Source organism: Penicillium roqueforti (assembly GCF_015533775.1).
Source record: "Penicillium roqueforti strain LCP96 04111 chromosome Unknown scaffold_03, whole genome shotgun sequence".
NCBI classification, from domain to species: domain Eukaryota; kingdom Fungi; phylum Ascomycota; class Eurotiomycetes; order Eurotiales; family Aspergillaceae; genus Penicillium; species Penicillium roqueforti.
In genome coordinates, this window is record NW_024067567.1 from 595,017 (window position 1) to 621,391 (window position 26,375).

Below are 26,375 nucleotides of genomic sequence, written 5' to 3' on the forward strand. Positions count from 1 at the left end.
TTATCTCTAGCAGAGCCGGGATCTTCTTCTTTTTTCTTCTTACACTTTAACATTTCTATTCCTCTCGGTCAGCTGAAGAACCCGTTTTCAGAGAGGAAATGGCTTAACGCTTTTTTCAAATACCCCATTTTTTTCACTTCATTATGACTTTTTGGACCGATATGAGTTGATGCTGTTATTATTCTCTTCTTCAAACCCTGTTGATTCAATTCTTTTGTCCATATACGTTGTCATGGGTGACCTGCTAGTTGTCAGACTGGTCTGGCTGATATCCAGGACTTGCATGAGTCGAGTTTGAGTCATCCACAGAATATAGACACCTTTCTTCTTCTCCTTTGATGCCAATTCCAACTATAAACACCAATAGCAGCGACGTGGTAGAAAGATAGAGAAGATCGTGTCGATCCGACATTCCAGTGGGGAAGCCGTGAGCTCCGGGGTCAACTGATATGCCCGTGCACGTGTGCTGTGATCTTATCTCTTGATCTGATCTTCTTCCATTCCAACCGGGAAGCTGGTTTTCTTCCAAAATATAAGATGCCTCTCAATTGATTCCAATCGATCCTATCCCCTTATCTCTCCCAATCGCGCCATCCATTAGCGCGTTTGTTGACACCCGCAGGTCTCCATCGCGGGTCTCCACAAGGACCACAACGCGTCGCGCAACTCCGAACATCAGATCGAAACCGTGTTAGAATAGAAACCCAATGATCTAGGCAGAGAACTATAAGAGACTCGTCTGAATCCGCGAACTGAGATCGCAATGGACAGCGAGATCCCCCTCCCACCGTCGCGGCGAGTCCGGCACCGCTCACCCGTGAAGAATCCCTCAGCGACAGGCGCAGCGGTCTCGTTCCAGCGCGCACAGCGACTATCACGCTTCGACGACCGCTCTAGTCAGCCATCCAGTGATCCTGCGCTTTTCTCAAGTGACGATATCCCGGCTTCCGGGCTGGAGAACTACCATGCGCCAGTATCGGGCGCGGGACGGAAACGGCGGTATCGAGGGACCTGGTGGGGGGAGCAGGTGCTGGATCCGAAGCGGAAAAGGGCAGACTTTAAGGATAAGAGGAATGTTGATAGTGGTGTGTGGATGGGGAGTGATGAGTCGGTTGCTGAGTCGCTTTTGCCGTCGGAGGATGGCTCGGCGTGGGGGGAAGACTTGCGCAAGTCTGTGCTTGATCCTAGAAAACCTGGAAGCTCTATACCTGTCAGTATTGAGACAGAGAACATGTCTTCACAGACTCGCATTGCATTCAAAAGTCCCGAGGAATCCGATCCTCATCGGTTTGCCCGGGAGGTTATCGGTGATTGTCTTGATAAAGGACATGAAAGCATTGACCTGGGGTATGTGCTAATGCCATTTTCATCTGATGTCCCTTTTCACCCATGCCAATGATCCTAATAGCTTTGTCCTATGCAGTGAATTCAATCTGGGAACTATACCACCCGGTCTTCTACTACCCCTACAGCACTTGACGAAGCTTCCATCAGTCAAGAAAGCCCCGGTCTCAGAGAACGTCTTCACGTCTCTGCAGCCATTCCTCAGCATATATCTCCCCAACAACTCTCTATCAACCCTGCACAAAGATCTCTTCGAGCTCAGCAACCTTAAAGTCCTCAGCCTGCGAAACAACAAGCTGGCCGAAATCCCATCTACAATCTGCAAACTGACAGCACTGGAAGTTTTGAACCTTTCCGTCAATCAGTTGACCTACCTTCCCTGGGAGGTTCTCAAACTCATCCAGCAAGGCGAACTGAAACACTTGACCGTACGCCCGAACCCATTCCTCACATACGACAAAGCGAAGATCGCAGAACGGCACTACAACAACAAAGAAAAAGAGAACCACGAGGACTTGTCTCCTGCGGTCCAATCGCACACGGAGAGGTGGGGTCCTCTCCACCTCGCAACAGGCACGATCACCTACATGGACATGGAGGGCAATCCTATGGGAGACAGCCCATCCAGCAACAGACTCACTCTCACACCAGGATTGGCATCTCCTGTAAACGACGCCCCATCCCTCCGTGAAGTCGCGCTCCGTGCTGTGAGCAAGCTTCCTTACCTGGAGCAAACCACCGATGAAGAGCTGGCCGAGTATCCGGCGCTGATTGTGCCCTTGCTGCAACAAGCGAGGGAAGTGCGTGCTGCTGGTGGAAAGTCCTGCTCCGTATGCCAGCGGGAGTACGTGATTCCCCGTGCTGAATGGATGGAGTGGTGGGACTTGATACCGTTCGAGAATGGAATGAAGATGCCCCGCTGTCCGAATGAGATGCTTCGGCCTTTACCGTTCCGGCGGTTCGCTTGTAGCTTGTCGTGTGTGCCGGGATCTTGTTGAACTTGGCATTGACTTTTGTTTTTTTCCGGGGTGATGGGCTGCTTTTCTCTTTTTTTTTCTGTGATTTCTTTTTGTATGTATTTGGCTTGCATGTTTATATTGGAGTCACTCTGTAGAAATTATGACAACTTCATTTACAACCTTGTGGATGTGAGGTAGCTTGGATATCAGATCAAGCCGATGATGACCTTTGTCAACCGCCGGACGCCAGCTTAAGTCCTTTTTCCACCTTAAATCCTCGAAATGGAAGCCCCAATGCTGACATACCATATTAACTCCGCCCTAAGTCCGAGGCACGCAGTAATAGAACGATATAAGAGACATGCTATTCTGATATTATGATACTGTAATCATAAGTTTATCGCAAATCAACATCACAACAGTCAAATCTTTACCACCATCATCCAACACCTGTCACAAACCACCATGGCCACAGAAGCACCAACATTCACCAAACCCAACCGCCCGCTAGTCTGGCTTATAACCGGCTGCTCCTCGGGCCTGGGCCTCGCACTGGCACGCGCCGCCCAATCAAACGGCCACAAAGTACTTGCAACATCACGACAACCCTCTCGCACCCCGGAGATAGTATCGGAGATAACCCAAAACGGGGGCGAATGGCACACACTAGACATTGACAGCCCAACCGCCGCTTCTGAGCTGGTATCCAAGCTCGAGTCTACACACAAGATCGACGTGTTGGTCAACAACGCCGGATACGCGATCCTCGGGGCAGTGGAACAGTTCTCGGACAAGGAGCTGCGGGCCCAGATGGAGACTGTGTATTTTGGACCAAATCGGCTGATCAGAGCGATTGTGCCTGGGATGAGAGAAAGACGGTTTGGGGTTGTTGTTAATGTCAGCTCTGGGGCTGGAGTGGAAGGGAGAGAGAGTATGGGTGCTTATGCGTCGGCGAAGGCTGCTATGGATGGTACAGTTCTCCTTTTTCTCTTTCTTCTGCCGAGGGATGTCTCGTTTATGTGTTGATGTGTATGTTCCGCAGGTTTATGTAAAGCCCTCGCTAAAGAAGTCGCGCCCTTTAACGTCCGTGTCCTGACGGTATGGCTGGGAGCGTTCAACACGCAGTTCGGGGCTGGTTGTCGTTCCCCCGCTGAGCCTTTACCGGTCGACTATGTCGGCTCTGTGGTTGCGCAGACGCTGGATGTTTTACAGACTGGTAATTTTGTCCCTGATGGCGATACGGATAAGGCTGTGAGGGCGATGTATGAAGTCATCGTTGGTGAGGGCGTGGGTGTTGGACGTGAGAGTGAGTGGTTCTTGCCTTTGGGTCGGGATATGATTCCTCGCCTTGAATTGGCGCGTGATCGACTGGTTCATACACTTGATGTGTTTGGGGATATTGCTAGGAATGTCTATGTTGAGAAGGAATGAGGTTGAGCGTTTGGTCTGAGTGATTGAATCGAGGTGTGGTTTGAGCAGCTTCGATTACTATAAATTACAAACAAGTGCAGCTGCGGAGGCCATGTTGGTAGGCGATTATTCAGTGTCAATAAACTAGAGGATGGTAGCATAGCAATAGTATTATGACAGCCAAGTGTCAATGAAATCCATTCAAACACCCATTCTACCAAAAGAACATAAGAACATACACGATTTGAACGACTGACCTGCGGTATATTCCAGCCGCTTCAACAATCCTTGCAGCCACTTTGCAACCGCCCAGCAAGCCGAACTGTTCTCACCAAACGCCAAGCAGATCCAAATCATAAGAAACTCCAAACGACCGCTAATACAGCATGCTTCAATACAAGGAGAGCAAATTCCACAGGACAGAGGGGGGAATGTTTTAATGAAAATCGAAAAGAGTGGATAGAATATAGATGTTAGCGATTGCGGTCTGCGCGAGCCTGGTGCCATATGGTGTCGCCACTCAGAGCAGAAAAGCTAAGGGTAGCGAGGTTTCGCCAGCTTGACTGTGGGGCAGAATTTGCATGGTCGCCAGGTAGACCTGCATTTTGTTCCGTATCTGAAGCATCGTCATTGACGCCCTCAATTGGTACTGGAGCGGAAGATGCGCTGCCTCTAGAGATTGACTGGACGCTGCGAACATCATCAAGAGACTGCTCACGATGACCCCGAGAATCGCCGGATTGACAATGAGCCAACGAACGGACAACATCGCCCTTACAGATTGGACAAGTTCGTCGACGAGTGGTCAACCAGGGGGTACTGAGAAAAGAGGTTAGTAAAACTTCGCAACCAAGACAAAAAAATTCACGTCACTTACATGCATTCCACATGGAATTCATGGCCACATGGCAAACTCATGACCCGGCTCTGACCATCGATGTATTCCTCAAGACATACGACACACTCCACCTGCCTTCCTGTGTACTTCCGTCGCCACAAGGTAGATCCACCTTGCAGGTTGCACTTCTCTTCTTTGGGTACGACAGATGAGTCTAGTATAGTGCCCGAGAATGTTTGTGAACGTGATCTATTGGATCGGGATGCGCTTGGTCGGCTATCTGTGCCAAGGAGTGGAGAAGTCGGGGATAGAGGACTGGGACTGGAGGGGCGCGTTGAGTTGGAAGACGAGGACGAAGTGGTGGCAATTGTGTGGTAGGTTCGGACAGGAAGTCGTTCGATAACCGACTTCGGGGCACGCCAGCGACGACGGCGGATTCGAGACCGGATCAGCAAAAGGGCATAAACCACCGTCAGTGTGAGCAAAGGGCTGACGACAAGTACCAATAGAGTATCGAAAAAGGGGCTGGTGGACATGCTGGTAGGTGTCATTGTAACCCAAAGACCTTCGTGTTCGGAAGACTCCGCGCTGAGACGGCTTGATGTGGGAGCGTTGTTTTGTTTCTGCTCGTTGGTTGCAATACTTTTCTGGAGTGAAGGCGACGAAGAAGGCTGAGGGTCTTGCTGAGTATCATCTCCCCATCCAAAGTGACTCGAGAACCAGCCCTTCGTGGAAGAAGATCTGGACTTCCCATGAGTTCCGATGGTTTCTTTCTCAGACCCCTTGCGGTGCGTGTCATGAGAACCAGCACTGGATTTCTCGAAGCTCTGGTATTCTCCACTTCCTGGTGTGATGCTACCACCCTGAAGACCGTTGGGCGAGGAAGAGGCATCTTTATCCGCACTGGCAGTCTTGGAGGTATCCTTGCCAGTTGCAGGGATGCTAGTTGTCGGATGGGTGCTACTCTTAGGGGGCATCAAGTCAGGATCTCTCCAGTCCTGAACCCCGATGACAAAGTCATCATCCTCAAGACCTTCAGTGGACATGTCGGCCTTGTGCTTGTCGAATGTGTCGTCTACCTTGGCCCGACCATGATGATTGAGATCTGTTGATCTCCTCCAAGCGCTCGACGGGGCTTCTTTTTCATTCCGTGAGCCTAGGTTGATCCAATCAATGTTGCCGCTGCTAGGCGGACGTCGGCTGTCTTCTAGACGTCGCGAACCTCCGTTCTTATCGCACAATCCCAAGAATGCACCAATTGCACGGAAAACCCCGCCTTCCGAGTGAGAAGAGGGTGCAGGTTTCTCCTTGGTTGTCGAATGGCTGCTGGCAGTCGGACTAGGAAAAGTTGTTGTTGCGGTAGTAGTTGCCACCCGTTCTTTATCGGCTTCAGCTTGTCCTGCCAGCTTCGCTTGTGATGATTTTACTACATCTTCTAAACCGGCAGTTCCACCTGTATGCCCAGGAACCAATGACGATAGAAGATGAGCAGTAGTGTGAGATGTGAACAAGGCCGGGATCGTGACGTTCGATGTATCGCCTCGTGCGTACATAGTGACCAAGTTGCCACCCCGGGTATCATCGCCGACGATCAAAGCAATCCCTCCTCGTCGTTGTGCCCATTTGGCCTTCTCCAAAAACCCACAGCCACCCCGACTCAACAGCACTACTTTACCCTGGATTTCGGCAGTTTCCTGTAGCGATTGGATGTCGGCATGCGCAGGCGGCTTATTTTGGACGTAATCTCCATATTTCTGATTCATCCCGGGGTTAGAAGAACCAGATTCAGGGAGTGGATGGTGTAGATGGTCGTCAGTGCCATCGTTCGTCAAAGGCGGGGTAGTTGAATCTCTATCGTTCTGCGTAGTATCGACCTGCGACACCGACCGCGGGCGGTTTGAGGATTGATCATTCACTGTACTTCCCCCGGAGATCCCGGAACTCTGCTCCGCGGCTCTAGAGGTTTTATCTTGTTTCTTATGATTTTTGCTCTCACCCCAGCCGGGGATATCGGAGCAGCCCAGTTCTCCTTCCACACCACCAGCTAATCCCCCCTCACCAAAGCCACTTCCCACCCATAGCTGACCGCTAAGGCCTTTGGTTGGCAGTAGGGAGCCAAATGCCGCTGGTCGGGCGAGAAAGAAGGTCGAGTTGTCATCGGTGAGACTGATAATAGCCGACGGGGGAAAAAGGGACGATGGTATGTTAAAAGAAAACAAAGCTCGCAGCCCAGTTTTCTGACCAGCGAGAGTATTAGGAGCTACATCGGGTGATGTAAGCGCGGAAAAGAAGGTGAGGAGGATCGGGAAGAAGATAAGGCAGAAGAGTACGATGAGCAGGCGTGGCGGTCGCATGTCTCTGATAGATGGGTTTAGCCTCTTCTACCGTAGAGTGGCTTAATCGGAGATATCTAATCACTGCAAAATGGGGTGGATCAAGTGAATGATTGACGATGCCAGCGGCTCCGCTGTACCACAGTACTTTGGGTGGACTCTTTTATGACCAATCCAACAATTGGCGGCAAGCTAGCAGGCGGCCACTCATCGAGTACAATGGGCAGCACTATGGCTGGTTGAAGAAAGTCGACAGATGACAGCCAACGCGAGTGTAGGGAAGCCAAACCGAACAAGGAGTCAGATAGACAGGAGGGGAGTTCAAGTGAAGTCAGGTGGAGAAGGGGAAATGAACTCATGATGTGGATTATCTAACCCCGGGTAAGTGACGGCATGTCCGCCGTGTCATGTGTTGGAAGCCTAAGGCATTTATTGGCCTTGGTGCCTCAAACCACACGACCTTAAATCACATACCGAGTCACTATGTAGAATATGTAACTATTAGACCTTGGTGCTATACTGGCTCAGCTAACGACTTGCATATCCTCCGCTCATTTATAGCATCAGGCGCTTAATATGTGAAAAGAAGACTCCAACAAGTATTGTGAGAGAAATCGACAAATGCTGTAACTCGTACAATGTCACAATATATTAGCAAGATGGCATGGTGCGTTTTTGCCCCCTCATTTGGATCTCGCAATAACAGACACGTATTGTAGATTTGATATACTCCGTACCGAGTCGATTTGATATCGCTTCCAAGGTTCTCGAGCTACGCCGATCATGCCATCACCTCCAGGGCTGGGCACTGCTAGGCAACTCCATAAGCCACCCCCTTTTCCAGTTTTGATTTGAAGCAGCGCTATGAATGTGTGCAACATCATAGACTGTATGTTGTAGTATCCGATCGAATCAGCTAGTATACTCTATGTCCAATGTTAAAACAAGTTCAAGGCACACCCGTCAGATATTTTTGGACTTGACGATCGATAAAGCTTGTCCCCACTTGCCATATTTGGATTAGCGTGGGAAATTATGTAACCCCTCATATGACGTGTATATACTAAAGGGGACTAGTGGATATTGCAGGAATCTTTCGAGAATCTCTTCGTCTGCCTTCGATACGTTTATTATGTCTATAAGAGACTAATAATAACACCCTAGACTCTTCTTATAAAGACACAAGATAAGCTCAGAGCTAAGCTTCCATGGTCCACGATATAGCAATGTCAAACTCAGAGAATTATTGGCACGAAAGTCTGGAAAACCCACTCGAAATGAAATCTCAGTCGGCGAGTAGATCGACAGCATATCCTTGTAAGACTTGGCTCAGTGGCGTGTTGGTCTTGAAGATCCGGGACATGACGATGAATGACATTAAGATAGCTCGCATTTTCAGCCAAGACTATGAGTCTGTATGTGTAAAGTTTGTTTGGGACGTCATGACAGTTGTAAACAGGGCAGTGAAGGAGTTCTCCATGTTTCACCGGTGATTATACTCGTGGAGCCCCCGCGTTATGGCGTCACTCAGTCTCCACAAGTAGGGATCAACTCATGAGCTGGTCAAGACACGCAAAGACAATAGGGTATATAAACCGGCTATGGAAGCACATTATCTTCCACTTCTTCCTTAAACAAACAATCATCTGACTCGAACAATAGTCAGACTTCCAACTACAACTCCTTCCAAATCTTTCACCTTACTATCAAAACACTACTATCATGTCGAACATCATTCACAAAGTCAAGGATGCCGTGACCGGTCATCATCATGATGAGTCGAAGACATCCAGCAGCAAGACTGATGGTTCGTTGTTCCTAGAAAAAAAGCCATTGCAGTGTGATGCTAATTATTCTATTAACATAGATACCCGGGATACTTACGGATCCTCGGACAGGACTACGGACAATACTTTTAATAGAAACACTTCTACCGGCGCAGGCTCCAACACCTATGGCTCTGGCTCTGGCCCCGGCTATGAGACCTCATCCACAACCGGTGCTGGAGGTCACGGTAGTGGCATTGGCACTGGCATTGGCACTGGCACTGGCACTGGCACTATCCATGATTCCCGCAAGGGTCCAATTGATGTCGGCCCAGGAACGTCCGAGAACTACGGATCAAACACTGCTGGCGGATATGGCTCATCCAACACCGGCTCCAGTAAGATCAATGCTGGTCCCCATGACTCTAAGCTAGCCAACAAGGCCGATCCCCGTGTCGATAGCGATCTCGGTAAGTTTAACTTGCCCCTGGAAAACATACTAGAGTCATTTATCTAACATGGAAACATAGACAACCGGGGCTCCACCAGCACCTTTGGCAGCGGCACTGGCCGTTCTAGCGAAGTGACCGACTATGGCTCGAACGACAAATACGGCAGCACCACTGGCCACTCTGCTAAACAGACCGGTTATGGCTCTAGCAACCCTTTGTCTAGCGACGACAACTACGGCAGCACCGCCACTGGACAGACTGGCTACGGCTCCAGCAACCCCTTGTCTAGCAACACCACCACTGGACAGACTGGCTACGGCTCCAGCAACCCTTTGTCTAGCAACGACAATTACAGCAGCACCACCACTGGACAGACCGGTCACAGCTCGAACAATCCTTTATCTAGCAGCCAGAACTACAGCACTACTGGGCAATCCGGCGGTGGCAACAGCTACACAGAAACCTCGAAGACTGGGAAGACCTCTGGTCCCCACAGCTCCGATCTATTGAACAAGCTTGACCCTAGAGTCGACGCGGATGAGACGGTTTACAGCGAGCGCAAATACTAGGCGATTGATGAGTGTGATGTTATATGAAATTTTCTAGGCTGTCTTCATAGCTTGAGTAATTTATGAGAATGATCAAACAATGTTAATATCAATCTACTTTTTTGTTATATCTCACTGCATTCGAATGATCGTCAATTCAAGTTGGTCAGGATAAATAATTGAAGATACATTTGCAAACATTTTCGGCTCATGCTTCGTAATTATATAGATCGCTTTTCGTTACATACACAAAGCACGTATCTTTTAAAACTACTAACTGCTTTTTTTCACTACCTTTACTTGTAGATGACTACACGTGACTACATTTGCCCTCACTCTGCCTCTTCCCAATCAGACCTGGCACAACACATTAGATGATATAAATGAAAATGTCCTTTTCGGGAGGATGCGATATAACCAAGACTTCCTCCGTGATTCCCTTGGGCATGGTGTACATGTGGTAGGGTGATGATCAGAAGATATATCCAGAAACTTATCAGACCAGATATCGTAGTATTGCGTTCAGTTCAACGGCTTGATATTGTTTCTAAATGATTTGAAAATTCAGGTTATTCAACACGTCAGACCGTCAATTCAAGAAGAAAGACCACATAATCGGCCGAATAAGCCCGGAAACATGCAAGAGATTAAACAGAAACACAAAGTGTGGCTGTCAACCCTTCAACTACACCGAAGTATATTAACGAAGAAACGGCCAGCGTATTCCACCCAGCGAGCGTATGACGCCCTAATCCTGCCCAGGTGGGGCACTAAGGTAAAGTGCGCGGCCAAGCATCAAGTACATCCATAAAGACCTAAGCTAGATCCCACAAAATACTAACTAATGCATTGTATCGATTCATCAAAAAGCATAGAAGAAGAATAGAACCAGGCCAGGCTATCAGTCAAGACAGGACTGCCTCTGGTGCGCTGTACTTACTGCATTAAAGCGAGCAGAGCTCGAGCACTCCAACAATTATACGTTCTTCTGTCAGGAAATCAACTAGTGCCGATTGCTACAAGATATTGTGTGCCTAATACCGAGGAAGAGAAAAATGGAAAAGAAGGAAAAAGAAATTCATAGACCCGAAACTGGGCACACTGTCTCACACGAAATAGAAGAATAAAGGAATCATCACGAATATCAAAGGGCAGTGAAGCATTCCCGAGGGAACAAAAAAAAACAACGCAGAGCCATCAATGTATGGTTGATCAAGTCAATCGCCAAGACGCCGTGTAGATTTGTTCATCGGGTATGCGAATGCATATTACAGAAAGGGTAATATTAGGACAAGAGAAAGAAACAACGTCATGAAGGTTGCCATACGAAGGTATCATGGATTTCGGAGCTGAGTTGGAATTAGCAGGACACTAGGTTCACATGATGGTCATTCAATGCGGCGCAGGCAAGCACAGTCCGGTGGGGATGGAAGGCAGTGCAGGCAATGGGCGAGGATCGATTGTGATGAAGGAAGCTCGAGTATGGCTCAAACGTAGAAAGATAGGTGCCATCCACATTGAAAGTCTTGACTTCGTGGCGATTTGTACCCCTGCGTTATGTTAGCGTACAACAAACATTAGAATATGGCGGCGGAGGAAACGTACACGCTGAAAACAGGAGCGTGCTCGTGAACACTTAAGGTCCGCAGGGTGTCTTTAGTAGCATAGATGGTGGAGATCGGGCTATCCATGCGAAGATCCCAAAGTCGGACTTCACCATTTCGGCCACCTGATATCAATTCTCGTAGACCGCCACGCTGCATATGAACATTTGTAATCCATTGCTTGTGCTCGCGCCAAACTTTGACCATGGATGTGGTTGGCTTCAACCGTTGATCAAAGACTCGGACAGCACCATCACCGAAACCGGCAACGAATATATTGCCCGCCACTTGGTCAGATGTCAAGGATGTGATGCAGGAGCCCGATCTTGCCGGAATGTCCTGTCATTGAGCTTTTGTGAGTAACGTGGTATATTTGCGAGACAAGACATTGAATACTTACGTTTGTGCACACCTCAGTAGCAGCATTCCAGACGCGGATAACCTTGACATCACCTGCAACTAGAGCTTTGCCCTGACCTTGCTGCCAATCAAGCACAAGGCCTGCGTTACGATTGCTTGGAATCAGTTCAGGAAGGGCTCTAAAGGCTGTGACCACTTCAATCTTCTTATTAGTCTCGTAATGGCGGAAAAGCTTGATCACGCCGTCCGAAGATCCAGTCATAAGCAGGGCTTGGTCGTCCTCATTGATGTATCGAACTTCGTTGATCTTTGACCCGACCGGGTTGCCATTTGAGAATTGATTGAGGCGTTTGTGGCTCTGCCAGTCCCAGATTCTATACGAAACTAATGGTTAGGAGATAATGAAGAACAGGTGACTTGTTGTACCCACGAGATTGTATCCCGGTCATCTGCGACAGCAATGTGATCCTCAAATTGATGGAAGCACATCTTGTGGGGCTGGCTACCATTCGATAGCAAAGCGATCGAGTTGTCCCATCGGCTTGCTCCAGCTTTTCCTTTGAGGGGTTGGGTTTCAGCAATGATCTTTTCGTTGCGGCCGCGTCTCCAGAGGCGCTGGTTATAGTCGGAGCTACCGGGCTCATCCGGCTCGTTGGGTTTCATTTGGGGCTCCCGGAAATACTTCGAAATTGTGAGTAATTGCTGGTAATCATAGTTGTGGGAGAGAAAGGATTCAAAATCCGGAATTACCTCGGTCGACCAGTCGAGGAATCGACTCTTTAGGGGAATAACGGGCACGACATCAATGCCCTTGGGTTGGAACCCTCGGGATGTGGGAATCGGAGCCTGGTGGTACGCTGTTGCGGGAGCAACATGATCATTTCCTTCCGGGGGTCGGGTCCACTCAGGAGGGGCGCGGCCGCGTGGGGTAATTGTCATACGGCTGGTTGAAGGCGAAGGGGGGTTTGAATTATCTGAGGATAGGTCTGGCGACGAATTGCCAAAAGCAAGGTTTTTCAGGGAAGCAGCGACGCTGGCAGTTCGCCTAAAACCCAAAGAAAGATAGCCTTCTTGTCTCGAAGCTGCTGCTCCAGACAAGGGAGGCGTTGCAGGTGGCACGGTTTTCTTCACCTCAGTTCGCTCGCGAGGTTGGGATTTCGTCAAGCCTGTGACTTCTAGAATCTCGTTCTGAAGTTTGTTAGTAAGTGGCGCCATTGGGGATTCTAGCAAGGCAAGGTGAATGTAATCAACGATAACGGCGGCATCCTGGGCGATGTCAGGATGAGGATCAACCGAGAGAGCCAGCAGCTGCTTCCAGATTGTTCCGAAAGTAGTATTGCGAGACAGCTGGGGGTGTTTCGCATGAGAAACTAATGCTCCAGTTTGTCCTTCGGCGCGCCTAGTCTTAGAGTTTTCGTTCTCCCAGCGATGACACAGGGACCGCTTTTCTTCCTCAAGCTCCTCAAATGCTGCGACCAAAAATTTGTTTTGGTGGCGTCTGACGAATGTTGAGAAGAACACTAAAAGCTCCTTCCTAACGACCACACTCCCATCGGCAGACATGGGCAAGACTGCCAGGGCTAAAGTCTCCTCGATTTGTGCAACTTGGTCAGTCAGATCTGGAATTCCCAAGAACGTAGTCACAGCGTGAAGCATGGCGGCACGAACTTCGGGTACAGGGTCGAAATTCAACTCGCAGAGCCTAGCGGGAGCTGCACATCGAATGCCCATCCACTTTGCTTCGGGGAAATCGCACCAGAGCATACTGAGACACAGACAAGACCACTGCCGTAGCAGAGGATTTTCCACATCCCCGAGATGCCTGAGACACGAATCAAACAGCTCGACAGAAAGGCAGACGTTCTGTCCCTGAGGGTAGTTTTTGCAGAAGATTGAGACTATGAAAGCACACATAGCCCGGTGTTCGCTGGCGTTGCCCACAGGAATGGGCGAAGAGGGATTCAGAATTGAGATAAAGTAGTGAATGCCGTTATCTTTGAGTAGATCATTTTGTACAGTGTGGTCGACTGCCATGATTCTCGCCCAAATGAAAACCATAACGGGTTTCAATTCTTGAGCTGCTGATTGTAGCAATTTGACGACATAAGGGAATATGCCAATGCTCAGTGCAAGGTGGACAGCCCATGGTCCGAGATCCAGGAATTTGCTCAAAAGAATCAAGGCCCGCAAGCGGTGTGCCTGACTCAAGAGAACCTGGAGGACAATAGGAAGCTGATCCGGTGGATTCTTCTCTGTAGGACCGGACGACAGATATACCTCAAAAGCAGTGAGTTGCTCAGCGAAGAACGTTGAGTGCTGGTACTCGTACTGCTGGCGTCCTTCATCATGATCAATGAGAGCAGTTAGTTGAGATAACACCATCTCGACTGCGAGGTCCCAGCTTTTCCATAGAGGGTGATGATGTGTGTCTGGCAATTCCGGCGAAGATATCGGATGGCATTTGTATGTGCGCATGATGCGTTCGCTGAGTAAAAAGTTGCGGAAAAGAGCGGCGACCATAAGATCTTGGCGGAAGAGCTTCTTGAACAAAGCCCGAGGTAAGGTGTTCCACGCAATCGTATCGGTAATTGCAGTGAAGATCCAATTCAGCTCCCCAAGAGGGCTTCGGCGATCTTGTAGGCGACCGGGAACTCGGAAGTCATCAATGGGAATGTTTGTGCGTAAAGGGTTCTGCAAGATGAAAAAGCGCAATGCGATTTCAATCGGTGTTGTCAAGCAACAGGTGAATAGGTCTGCAGGAAGGTCGGGATTGGTCGGAAGGGACTCCGTCTTCTGGCACGCAGCCAGGAGGATACAGTCACCATAATTCTGAAGGACGGCATTCGGGTCTCGTTTCTTGGTTTCAATATTTTCTTTCTCATGCTTCTCAACAAAAGTGTGGAAGTTTTGGACAATGTTGCCCGCATGTGAAACATCAAAGACAAAAAGACTAGGCCCGGCTAGCCAAGACTGCAGATCATACAGTGGGACAGGGATATACTGGGTATAATTCTTGTTGAAGACCCAGATCTCACCCGACTGAGTTGGTAACGGCACTCCGTGTCCGTTGTAATGCAGAAGCACTCGCTCGTCCTTGGCATTTCGGCGAAGTGAGATGCAGAATTTCTTGGTCTCGTCAACTGATGGATCCAGATACTGTTTGTATCTTGTCCGAAGACTCAAAGTCTCATATTGCTCCTGTAGCTTCTTGCCAATCTGCTCCATGATCTTGTTTTGACCACCACCTGTGGTAGAACTCGGATCCACCCAGCATTCAAGCTTTGATGTCGGGTTCGTCTTGACCACGTCGGGAGGATCGACTCCGATGTTCAGACAAATTGCCAAAGCCGCAGACACAGTTTTCAGGCGGTCTTTCATGCGCCAGTCCTGGCTTGGCCAACTCCCGACTGGGTCCCTGGGAATACCGTTGGTCTCGTGGCGTTTCTCGGTGAAATACATGTAGAAATTCTATATCCAGCGGGTATTTATATTAGCTTCCGGAAACTCATGATCAGAGTGGTCATTCTCACAGAATGCAAGATCTTGAGATATTCACTGGAGGTATATTCCTCCTGCCATCCATGTCGCATAGCGAAATCTTCGTCGTCATCGCCCGCCACTTTATCGAAGGTTATCCGACTTGGTCCATAATCACTTTTAGCTCTCTTCAGCATAGCCGGTCGGCTACTCTCAGATCTCCGAGGCGATGGACGGCGAGGTGGGATCTCTCCGATGGCAATGTTCTCTCCCGAAGAGCTGGTTGGGCGCCCGTGTGGCGTCAGTGTGGGCTGCTTGTGTTCAACTGCTGTGAGCGAACGATGATGGCTACTCAACGGGGCTGGAGATCTTTCGCGGGTGGGAATCGTAGTCTCTAAGTCGGGACCAAACGCGACGCGGACCGATTTATTCGGATTGCGACGCGAGGCCGTGGACCCGTTGGTCGTCTGCTGTGAGTTTTGTTCCATATCGGTAGTGGGATCCCTCATGTTGTATGATTGTTCATTGTGTTACCCGAGTATAGGGGAAGAGGGAGGGCTGAAAGATATGTCAAGGCAAGCTGCGAGTATCCCCGCTCGGTCATCGGTCACAACCAGTGAGTTTCCTCCTTGAGTTCCCTCGTGTGGGTCTGGGTGTTGTCGACTGAAGCTGGGGAAGAGATAGATGATGAAATGGCCGGGGTGACCTTGGAGTTGGTCAAATTTGTAGTGATAGACTGGTCTCAAATTGCGACTGCCCTGGAGATATTCCAGGAGCGCGGAGAGAGCTCAGCGCACAGTCTATGAATTCTGGTCCAAATAGAGCTAATCTGCCAGGTCTAGAGCGGATGTGGTTCGGAGAGGCGAGATGGATGCGGAAACACAGATATTCCGGGGATTACTCAGAATGATGTCTTGGCATTCAGAAGTATAGACTCAAATGTGTAGTTTTCTGGCGCGTCGTTCTACAATATGACAGAGGCAATTATGACCTGTAAATGGTCAATAGCTCTTTCTTCCAACGTAGTCAGCTTTGAATGCCTATCTATAGAGTGTATGAACCACGAAATCTTAATTGGAGATGTTGAATGCGGACACCAGCCTAGAAGCAGGTAGGAATTTGCTTACATCACGGAGTACTACGGTTAGTTAGTTAACTATCTGGGTAGGACAAAATTTAGGAACATATCAGTTAATTTTGCTGTAATCTAAGAGAGATATTGTATGGTGGAAATGTCTAAGACAGCAATCATAGGGGACATCAAAGGTTTCACCTAAGAAAGGATGGACATCCAAAATCTGACACGTCGATTCTTATACAAAATAGCAGACCAAAAAGAAAAAGCAAGAAAGACGTAGCCAATGAAGATAGATTACTGCAAAAGTACATCAGTATCAAGAGGCTCATCCCTACAATAACCCTAGAGCCGGGAAACGAGAGATCGCCCAGATTATTTTCATAGGTGGGAACCCCCTTTCCCTTGGATCTATCAGCTCGAAAAGCTCTGTCTTTTCCTTAGCGAGGTATTTAGAGTCACTCATTAGCTCACATAGTTATATTGTACAGCCTTAATCTGAATCAGTGTTTCTTGCACACTGTGGGGTATGGATCGCCAGAAATGCAGTGTTAGGATGAATTGTTATTGGACCTGCATTTGTTCACACCGTGGCGAGTCCTCGGCCCGTGGCATATAGCAATTGGAGTGTGATAGTGTGATAGTCAGGGTTCACAAGCCTCCAGGTCCAGGGCTGTGGACGGCATTTGAAGTACGGAGTAACCCTTGGATATAATGCAGCTCAATATTCTCAAGGCTTTGCGACATTGTTGTGAAACCTTTTTTATAGTTTTGATATATTTATATATTTTTTTTTTCTATATAATTTTCACTTTCTTTGGGAATACCGACATCTAACATCCGAATGCTCAAGACGTGTCGCTGATATGGTGGAATGTCAATCCCCCCTCGGTTCCTGGAGGCTGGAAAAAAGAGACTGGGAAAAAGGAATGAAGGAAATAGTATAATGTACGCAGTACGGGGGATATAAGTAGAAGACAAGCATTGAAGTAAAGATTCGAGTGATAGTATGCCCCTGAGTATGCATGTCCAATGAAACTAAGACTAGTTTGACTTAGAGCATCTCCGGGAAATTGAAACGGCCATCTCTTCCATCTTCGCTTTTCCTCTTTCACATTTCCTGCCTTCAACCTCCCCCTTTCTTCCCTTGGCTTTTGCCGCTTTGATTTGTTTTTCGAGTTCTTAGTGCGAATGCTTCTGTTCAGAAGCCTCCCCCTGCCCACATTTATTTTTTTGGGGGGACGCTGAGCGGCTTGTGCATGGAACGTTTTATGGTTCCTAGTGGTTCCTGGTTCCCACTTCACTTCTGAAATAGACAACTCCCCTATCCCTCGGATTTTCCACTTAATCTTTCGGGACCACGCCATTCTTTCGATATTTGGGTGTCGGATCGAGTCCACACTTAGGCGCAGCTTGACTTTGCGCCAGATCCCCTGATACGACCGATTACGACCACATAAATTACGATGGCCTTTCTGTTTAAATCGAAGAAGCACCAGCACAGTCAGCAGGCGGCTGCAGCTGCACTCCCCCCGGCAACTAGAAATGTCCACACCTCCGAGGGTGCTCCACCCGCTGGATCCCCTACTATGGCAAATGGGGTCAAGGGGGATGGCACAAATTCCCAGACACCGACCCCGAGCGGTAGTTTCAGCAACTCTCTACGCTCAGCCGCAAGCCCGACGAGTCCAGACGCAGTACGGCCGCGACAGAGAGCGGAATCGGAATCCCAGGTGGGTATCTGTTTCGCGATCCATTCGCTATTTGACGAGGACATAGCTCTAATGTCTACGACAGATGCAACGACCCCAGCAACCGCCCAACGGGATCCCCCATCCAAGCCCCGGTTCATCCCTTTACCCATGGTCGCAACGCCGCTTGAACTTCTCTTCTCCCCAGATGAACCCATTTCCTCGGTATGGAGCAGCAATCAATTCGGTGGCATCAAAGGAAGGAGACATATACATGATGGGAGGCCTGATCGATGGATCAACCGTCAAGGGTGATCTTTGGATGATTGAGAGCAGTGGTGGGGGCTTGAACTGTCTGCAGGTTGCGACGGTATCTGAAGGCCCTGGCCCGCGAGTTGGTCATGCCAGTTTGCTTGTTGGGAATGCGTTCATTGTGTTCGGCGGTGATACCAAAATCGACGAGAATGATTCTCTCGACGACACCCTGTATCTTTTGAACACATGTAAGGATGGCATCGATTATTCATATTACTATGACCCTGACTCTTTATCTTTTTAGCTTCCCGCCAATGGTCCCGCGCGATTCCTCCCGGCTCTCGACCTTCCGGGCGTTACGGTCACACTTTGAACATCCTAGGCTCCAAACTCTACGTCTTCGGAGGCCAAGTGGAGGGCTTCTTCTTCAATGATTTGATTGCCTTTGATTTGAACCAGCTTCAAAACCCAGCAAACAAATGGGAGGTCTTGATCCCGAACAGTCACGAAGGCGGACCCCCGCCAGGCCAAATTCCTCCAGCGAGAACAAACCACACTATCGTCAGTTTTAACGAGAAGCTATATCTATTTGGAGGTACGAATGGAGTGCAGTGGTTCAATGATGTCTGGTCTTATGATTACATCGCCAACAGCTGGACCGAGATTGATTGCGTTGGTTTTATCCCGGCTCCTAGGGAGGGTCATGCCTCTGCTTTGGTCAACGATGTGATGTATGTGTTCGGAGGTCGCACGGATGAAGGTGTGGACCTGGGAGACCTGTCAGCCTTCCGCATCTCAACTCGACGTTGGTACTCCTTTCAAAACATGGGCCCTGCGCCGTCCCCTCGATCTGGTCACAGCATGACTGCTTTCGGTAAGCAGATCATTGTTATGGCGGGTGAGCCGAGCTCGGCTCCTAGGGACTCGGCGGAGCTTAGCATGTCCTACATCCTCGATACTAGCAAGATCCGGTACCCCAATGATTCGCAACCTGGGGGACGCGTTCCCGAGCCGGCGACCAGAAAAACAAGTGTTGATAAACCTGGAATCTCGTCTGGACGCTCGTCTCGCGAGGCACAAAACGCAGTCCCAGAACCGCAAATGCGACGTGGGCCAACGCCATCGCGTGAGAGCATGACACACGGTGCGGCTGGTAATAGGCCAGGTGAGTTCGGCCCCAATCCAAATTTGGGACCTGGATCTCGACTGCCACGGGCATCAATTGCCCAAGCCCCTGCTGGCCCACCGCCTCCTGGACAAGCACCCTCTCCTGGGCCTCGTGGTAATGGCGCTCCAGCTGGTGCGAACCCTCGTAGCAAGACCCCGACAAAGAATGATCGCGGATACACACCAACCGCGGATATCCGTGGAGCAAACGACGAGCGTGGCGAAGAATCACCAATTATGAAGGAAGGTCCGCAAGATTCCCAGGGACCTCCATCAGCTGGTCGCCGAACCCCAACACAACATCAAAAGCCATCAGCGAAGGCCATGGAAGCAGGCGAGGCAGCTCCGTTGATCAGTACCCCAGGTCGACAACGGTCGCTCCGATCTCAAAGACAGCGTGGGTCTGTTGACAGCGGTGAGGAATCAATCCTCGGTCGGCAGACTAGCATCGAGGGTTCGGTGGAATCTCGGACCTTCCGCAACTCCAAGACACTTGGTGATGAGCCACGGTCTCCTCGACTTACGCCCCACCAAGAGGCTTTGATAAAAGAGTTGGAGGTTACCAAGGCCCGGAATGCCTGGTATGCCTCCGAACTCGCACTGGCAAGAAAATGTGGCTATGTTCCCAATGCAACCAGTAGCCCCGCGCTAGACGATCGGGCTAATGAGGCTCTGAGCGATGAGGATCGCCCGCTGGTTGAGGCATTCTTGGCTATGAGAGCTGACCTGAGCAAGATGCAGGCCACTGTGGATCGACAAGCGGCCATCGCATCTAAACGGGTTGCTGAAGTGGAACATCAACGCGATATGGCTATCAATGAAGCCGCATACTCCCGTGCGAAGCTCGCTGCTCATGGTGGCAGTCAGCGAGGCACTCCCCAGCCTGATGCTTCTCGCGATGGAGATGACGAGCGACCCACCGACATGGGACGCCGCCTTGCCCTCGCTTTGGCCTCCCTATCCGAGTTGAAAGCTAAATTAGATGTGCAGACCACAGAGCTTTCGCAGGAGCGTCAAGCCAAGGACCTTGCCGAAGAGACGAATGAGGCAACCCGGAAGCACCTGGCAGAGCTTGAGATGCAAAGCAATACTCTGGAAGCAGAAAATCTGCGCGCTGAGCTCCACCAAGCAGAGGCTCTTTCCAGAGAAGAGGCTTTCTTGCGTGGAGAAGCGGAAGCCTCTCTTCAACAACTTATTCTAGACAAAGAAGACTTGTTGGCGCAGATTGAGGAATCCTCCACCCGTTTAAAGGACTATGATTCTAGCTTTGGCGGCCTTCGAGAAGCTATTTCCGCCTCCACTGCGAAGACAGCCCTCGTCGAGAAGCAATTCCAAGAGGAGCGAGAGCGTCGCGAGGGTCTGGAGAGAAAGCTTCTGCAGCTTCGATCGGAGCATGAAGAACGGACTACTGATTTGGAGAACATTACGCGTCGCCTTCGAGATGCGGAGGCATTAGCAGAGATCCACGCGAAGGAGGCTGAAACCCACAAGCTTGCCTTGCTGTCTGGGCTGGAACGCGCATCTTCTACAGATTTGACTGATTCGTTCCGATCTCGTGCTGACCAGCGAGTCGCTGCTATGGAGGCCCAGATCGAGCGGTCCACCACTCTAGCCAAGGCTAACCAGGCAGCCGCCAACGAAGCCTCAGATAAGCTCCGGCGTGCAGAGGAACGGATTGCTGGCCTTGAAGCATACCAGGAGCAGGCTAGCCGTGAAGGCTTGCAATTGCGCAGACAGCTTCAGACTGCAATGAAAGAAAGCCAATCGGCCGCCACAACTAATCGGGACCTGAAGGCACAACTTGAAACTCACCAGCGAGAGGCTGGAGCTTTAGCGGCTCAGCACGCTGCTTTGAAGGATCTTCTTGGTGAGCGTGGGGTGAACAGTGACACCAGACGGTCCCCACGGCTTGACTCGCCCGGATCACGATTCGGCACTCCGGAGCAAAGCCGACTACGGGAGCTTGAGCAACAACTCTCGGCTAGCATCAAGGCTCATGACGACCTGAAGAACGGCTTTGAAAGTCGTGAGCAGGAAGCCGACCGAGCTTTCCGAGAGAAACTTGAGCAACTTGAGAATGATTACCAGTCAGCGGTTCATTACGTGAAAGGCACCGAGAAGATGTTGAAGCGGATGAAAGATGAGCTAAGTCGGTATAAGGCTCAAAATGCTAAAATGCAATCTGAATTGGATGTGGCTCAGAAGAACCTTGAGAATTCAGACAGCCAGACACCTGGATCTTCTGCTGAGTGGGACGCTGAACGGTCCCGCCTTGAGCTTTCGATGTCCGAACTCCAAGATCGAACTGCCTCTTCTATTGCCAGCCTTGAAAGTCAGATCACGGAGCTCAAGCAAGATCTCGATCAAGCCACCGCTGAGAACCAGTTGTCGCGAAGTGAACATGAGCGCCTTAAGCAAGATCTCCGTACTGCCGCTGAGAAAAGTCGTGCCGAGCTGAACCAGCTCAAGCAAGAGAACACCCACCTTGAATCTCGTGCTTCCGATGCAGAGCGTAAGGTGAACATGCTTCTAGAGCAGGTTCAAACATCAGTTGGTCATTATCGCCGTCAATCCCACCACGGGCAAGGTCCCAATGGACTTGGACTCTCGCGCACACACAGCAACGCCTCTAGCAACACCATCAGCGGAGTCAATGGGCGACCACGAGCTGGTAGCAATGCCTCTCAGGATTCTACATTCCCCGATAATCGTGGTTCCATGGCTCTGGATTCACTTGCCAACGAGTTGGATGCTTTGCGAAGTCACTGGGAAAGCACCAACCGCAATTACCGTCTGAGCAGCCAGCTGGATCTGGAGCGGACTCCTACCAAGGACCATAGTGATGGACCCGCACTGATGAGTGATAGCTTGGCAGAATGGAGAAGGCGACTGGATGATGATGACAGGGCTGGGTTTGATGTGCAAACCAGGCCATTGAACAATGGAGCTGCACACCCCGAACACTCTAACGTGATCTAGAGATCATGCTCTCCATTATTGTTCTATGACCATGTGCCCTAAGATATGTGATTTGCACCGTCTGAGCGTTCTGCACCTGTATTTGCAATACTTTCCCTTTTTTTCCCCGTTGTGTTTTCCCACTCTCTTTCTATGTATGATGTGTGCTTTCATCTTCTCTGTTCCTCTACGTCGATGCACGGTGTTATCTTCTGATTCCGTCTCGCCATTGCGCTCATTTATCTGCCCTTTCCCTTTCCAGTTTTGATTTTGTCTTCAACCTCCTGGCTGTCCTTTTTATACCCCGGTTTTCTGATGTTCATTGGACTCTGGCTGTACCACTAGCATATTCCACGCGGATTCCTTGTTCATCCATAGTCGAAAAATCGCTTTAATTGCCCTGTGGAGGCTCCTATCTTTCACCAAACCCATTATGATAAGGATAACCTGAAGGGTTGTAAATTCGACAACACCAGGGTGGAAATGATGACCTGTCATCAGCCCGATTCGATAGGTACAGACTTACTCTGCAGCAATGCCTTTTTTTACTCTACGATGTAGAAGTACATACTCTCTCTGTACTGTTGGCAATAGTTAGTAACCGGGTGTGATACCTAACTAGTTAGGTCGCTCCACGTTTGCCCCTTAATAGACTGAAACTACTTTCCCATTGAGGAAAATCGCGCATACTAAGGAGTATGATATCTGGTATTGTTGATTGATGATCATGCATAAGCAAGACCACTGCGGATATCATGTCTCGCGAGGAGCAATATGATTGTATATGATTCAAATGAGAAGCGTACACATCTTAGATTGGGTATCACTCCGATGATGAGCGCATGGTTATAGGCTTGATGCCTGTTGTCCGCACAGGTCTCATTGACCACCTACCGGTCAGCTGAGGGATTGCATACCCACCAAAGCTGAGACGTAATCCATGGATTGTGTGAGTATGGAGTTTGACAAGAAAGATATAGTGACTGTATGCATTCTGATATCTGATATGATTTAATACGAATCTATACCAATTCCTACGGCGACTGTAAAATGTACGTAAAAGTCTATAGATGCCCAATACCAATCTTACCATACCACGGTCGGGCGTGACTGCCGTCCCCTGCATATTAAACCGCCAAAAGGAAATTCTCACCGACTCACCTCCTCTCCTCTTTCTTCTTCTTCAGGGCTCTCAGCATCATCTCTCCGTTTTATTCAAGGCTTTGCCCTTGTTCTTTATTCTCTCGATATTCCCCCCCCCCCGGACCTTCCCGGCTCATCTCCTATTCTTGACCTCAGTACAGCTTCGGTCCCGTTATCTTCAGGTATGCCTAGATCGAGTCGTTCTCCTTTTTGCCTTTTTGACTTTCAGTTTTCTGTTACATTCCCTTGCCCTATGTACTTCATTGCATCATATACAAAGTGTGTTGTGTTTCTGCTGTGTTCGTTGACCTGGCCCAGCCCTCTCAAGTTGCCTGAGGATTAGGTGTCAACCCCTCTCATTGACTTCCTTGTTTCTTTGCCTCACACCTCTTTCTTCCTCTCCACTTCCTTTGCACCCCTCTATACTCCATCGATATCAGCTTTGCATACAGTTCTACTTCGTCAACAGGATTTGAACACTAATTCTCAATCTTCTAGCCTCAAGTCCTTCCTCACGGCTAAGCGCTGTGCCCCCATCGGTTCAAGATGACGACCATGGTCAGTGTTACCCGATTTCTTCCTTCCTTTCTTTTTCACCCGGAGTCATACCTCGAGTGGCTGGAGAAAATTACGCTCGGATTATACCATGACTTTCTGATTGTCAACGAGATGTCCAAACCACCAGTTTTACTGACATTGCCTCCAGGATTTGCGAGTCGGTAACAAGTACCGCATTGGCCGTAAGATCGGCAGTGGCAGTTTCGGTGATATCTATCTCGGTATGCATATAACAGATATTGCTTTACCCCTGCATAGCAACTCATAATTTCTAGGAACGAACATCATCTCCGGTGAGGAGATTGCTATCAAGCTCGAGAGCGTCAAGGCCAAGCACCCCCAGCTCGAATATGAAGCCCGTGTCTACAAGTCGCTCGCCGGTGGTGTCGGTATCCCCTTCGTTCGTTGGTTCGGTACCGAATGTGATTACAATGCCATGGTCATCGATCTTCTGGGACCCAGTTTGGAGGATCTTTTCAACTTCTGCAACCGCAAGTTCTCGCTGAAGACCGTTCTTCTTCTTGCCGATCAGCTCATTTCCCGCATCGAATACATCCACGCCAAGTCCTTCATCCACCGTGATATTAAGCCCGACAACTTCCTAATGGGTATCGGTAAGCGTGGCAATCAGGTCAACGTAATTGATTTCGGTCTTGCAAAGAAATACCGTGACCCCAAGACTCACTTCCACATTCCCTATCGTGAGAACAAGAACCTTACTGGAACTGCCCGTTATGCCAGTATCAACACTCACCTCGGTGTCGAGCAGTCTCGACGCGATGACATGGAATCTCTGGGTTATGTCATGCTCTACTTCTGCCGTGGTTCTCTCCCCTGGCAAGGTCTGAAGGCTGCTACCAAGAAGCAGAAGTACGACCGTATCATGGAAAAGAAGATGACCACCCCTACCGAGGTCCTCTGCCGTGGTTTCCCCAACGAGTTCGCCATTTACCTGAACTACACCCGTTCGCTGCGCTTTGACGACAAGCCCGATTACTCCTACTTGCGCAAGATTTTCCGCGACCTCTTCGTCCGCGAGTCCTTCCAGTACGATTACGTCTTCGACTGGACCGTCTACAAGTACCAGAAGAACGCTGCCATGATCGTGGACGCTTCCAAGAAGGATAAGGATGCCGAGGATCAGCAGCGCCGCCAGGCTCTGCCTGCTACTGGCCAGATTGGAGCTAGTGGTGCCACCAAGCCCGGTGCCATCTCCAGCCAGCGTCGTAAGGTCGTCGAACGCGGCGCCCTCGACACTCCGGACACCAACCGTGCCGTGGGAGGTAGTGACAGGATGTGAGTACATGAAACCTGGTTCCGAGTAGGGAACCCCTTCTTTCTTATCTCCTACGTTGAGTGATTTGCATTTCGTGACGCTGGCGTGGAGGACCCTTATGTTCTGAATCTGACTAATCGCATAGTCTTCGGCGTTAGGCTACGTTCTGCCTCGAAAGGTGCTGCTTTGGGTTATGGACCCTCCGGTGGCCGTTCGAAGCCGGACGCAGGACCGGAGGAGCACTGGTACTAATAGTGTTTACACGACAGTGAGGCTATGTGTCATATGTGCCTCCTGTCTGTTCACATTCTTATCTACTAAGAAACCGGGGACCCTCATGTCGCCTTAGAGCGGACCATGTCGCACTCAGCCTTCTCGGATATTTCTTTGTTTTTTTCTTCCTGGATCTCTATTCATTCTGCACTCCCCGACAGCCCTCCTATCCCGTTTTCGATCAGATTTCGATCTCAGCCGTTTCGATTCGCTTCTGTTTATCGCCTGCTCTATGCCCCATGAAAGCTTTGCCAATTGGGTGGACAATCTTGTGCTGAGCCTGCGAAAACTTTATCGACTATTTTTCTGTCTTTTCGGATTCTTGTACCCGTTCTGCGGGACAACCGATTACACATCTCGAAACGCTTCTGATATTGTGGCTTATTCTTACGTCTTCGCCCTTTGGTTTCTCTTTACAACCTGGCATCTTCGGTCAGAATGACCACAGGGCAAGACTAAGGGAGATGCAAACGACGGCCTCAGCCCGCAAATTTTCTCGTCGGATTGTTTAATCGCTGGTAATGGAGATCCTTGAATGCATCTTCGGATGCGCTGCCAATCATTGCTTACCCCCCTTTCTTTACTCATCATGTTTCTTCTCTGCCCTCGATCCTCCCTTGCTTTTTTTCTTGCGTTTATCTGGCGATGATTAATTTGTGAACTATCGACGCTCAACGGGGACGAGGTGTGGCCTCCAATATGGCCAAGAGGGGGTTCGGGACAGAGAAAGCTTTCGGGAGCATTGCTCTGCAGGCTTTCTGGATTTCTGCTCAAGCTACATTGCAGAAATTACCGTTACAGAAGGCTTCCAGGGCAATCCCGCTCTGCAGGAAACTGGTGTGGTTGGCGACGGACATTGGTTAGGGTCGCTTCCGGGGTGGTATGCGT

At 49.7% G+C, this 26,375-nt stretch overlaps 7 protein-coding genes across 7 annotated transcripts; 5 read left to right on the plus strand and 2 right to left on the minus strand.

Moving 5' to 3' along the window:
* Positions 1 to 763: 763 nt before the first annotated feature.
* Positions 764 to 2,342, plus strand: LCP9604111_2653 (leucine-rich repeat domain-containing protein; the record flags this gene model as incomplete). The annotated part of the gene is made up of 2 exons (XM_039070154.1): positions 764 to 1,347; positions 1,424 to 2,342. 2 exons carry the CDS (start codon positions 764 to 766, stop codon positions 2,340 to 2,342), a joined length of 1,503 nt encoding a protein of 500 aa, XP_038931405.1.
* A 426-nt stretch (positions 2,343 to 2,768) lies between these two features.
* Positions 2,769 to 3,734, plus strand: LCP9604111_2654 (uncharacterized protein; the record flags this gene model as incomplete). Its single annotated transcript, XM_039070155.1, has 2 exons — positions 2,769 to 3,273; positions 3,346 to 3,734. 2 exons carry the CDS (start codon positions 2,769 to 2,771, stop codon positions 3,732 to 3,734), a joined length of 894 nt encoding a protein of 297 aa, XP_038931406.1.
* Positions 3,735 to 4,186: 452 nt separating this feature from the next.
* On the minus strand, positions 4,187 to 6,905 carry LCP9604111_2655 (PA and RING finger domain protein; the record flags this gene model as incomplete). Its single annotated transcript, XM_039070156.1, has 2 exons — positions 4,187 to 4,532; positions 4,591 to 6,905. 2 exons carry the CDS (start codon positions 6,903 to 6,905, stop codon positions 4,187 to 4,189), a joined length of 2,661 nt encoding a protein of 886 aa, XP_038931407.1.
* Positions 6,906 to 8,606: 1,701 nt separating this feature from the next.
* On the plus strand, positions 8,607 to 9,671 carry LCP9604111_2656 (uncharacterized protein; the record flags this gene model as incomplete). The annotated part of the gene is made up of 3 exons (XM_039070157.1): positions 8,607 to 8,691; positions 8,752 to 9,120; positions 9,181 to 9,671. The coding sequence occupies 3 exons, from the start codon at positions 8,607 to 8,609 to the stop codon at positions 9,669 to 9,671; spliced, it is 945 nt and encodes a 314-aa protein (XP_038931408.1).
* Positions 9,672 to 11,010: 1,339 nt separating this feature from the next.
* Positions 11,011 to 15,600, minus strand: LCP9604111_2657 (ubiquitin-binding TORC1 subunit KOG1; the record flags this gene model as incomplete). The annotated part of the gene is made up of 6 exons (XM_039070158.1): positions 11,011 to 11,200; positions 11,256 to 11,593; positions 11,655 to 11,988; positions 12,045 to 12,295; positions 12,365 to 15,082; positions 15,145 to 15,600. The coding sequence occupies 6 exons, from the start codon at positions 15,598 to 15,600 to the stop codon at positions 11,011 to 11,013; spliced, it is 4,287 nt and encodes a 1,428-aa protein (XP_038931409.1).
* A 2,032-nt stretch (positions 15,601 to 17,632) lies between these two features.
* Positions 17,633 to 22,258, plus strand: LCP9604111_2658 (putative cell polarity protein (Tea1); the record flags this gene model as incomplete). Its single annotated transcript, XM_039070159.1, has 3 exons — positions 17,633 to 17,899; positions 17,964 to 18,360; positions 18,417 to 22,258. The coding sequence occupies 3 exons, from the start codon at positions 17,633 to 17,635 to the stop codon at positions 22,256 to 22,258; spliced, it is 4,506 nt and encodes a 1,501-aa protein (XP_038931410.1).
* A 1,668-nt stretch (positions 22,259 to 23,926) lies between these two features.
* On the plus strand, positions 23,927 to 25,372 carry LCP9604111_2659 (casein kinase 1 family protein; the record flags this gene model as incomplete). The annotated part of the gene is made up of 4 exons (XM_039070160.1): positions 23,927 to 23,938; positions 24,087 to 24,159; positions 24,214 to 25,234; positions 25,360 to 25,372. The coding sequence occupies 4 exons, from the start codon at positions 23,927 to 23,929 to the stop codon at positions 25,370 to 25,372; spliced, it is 1,119 nt and encodes a 372-aa protein (XP_038931411.1).
* Between the last annotated feature and the right edge of the window lie 1,003 nt (positions 25,373 to 26,375).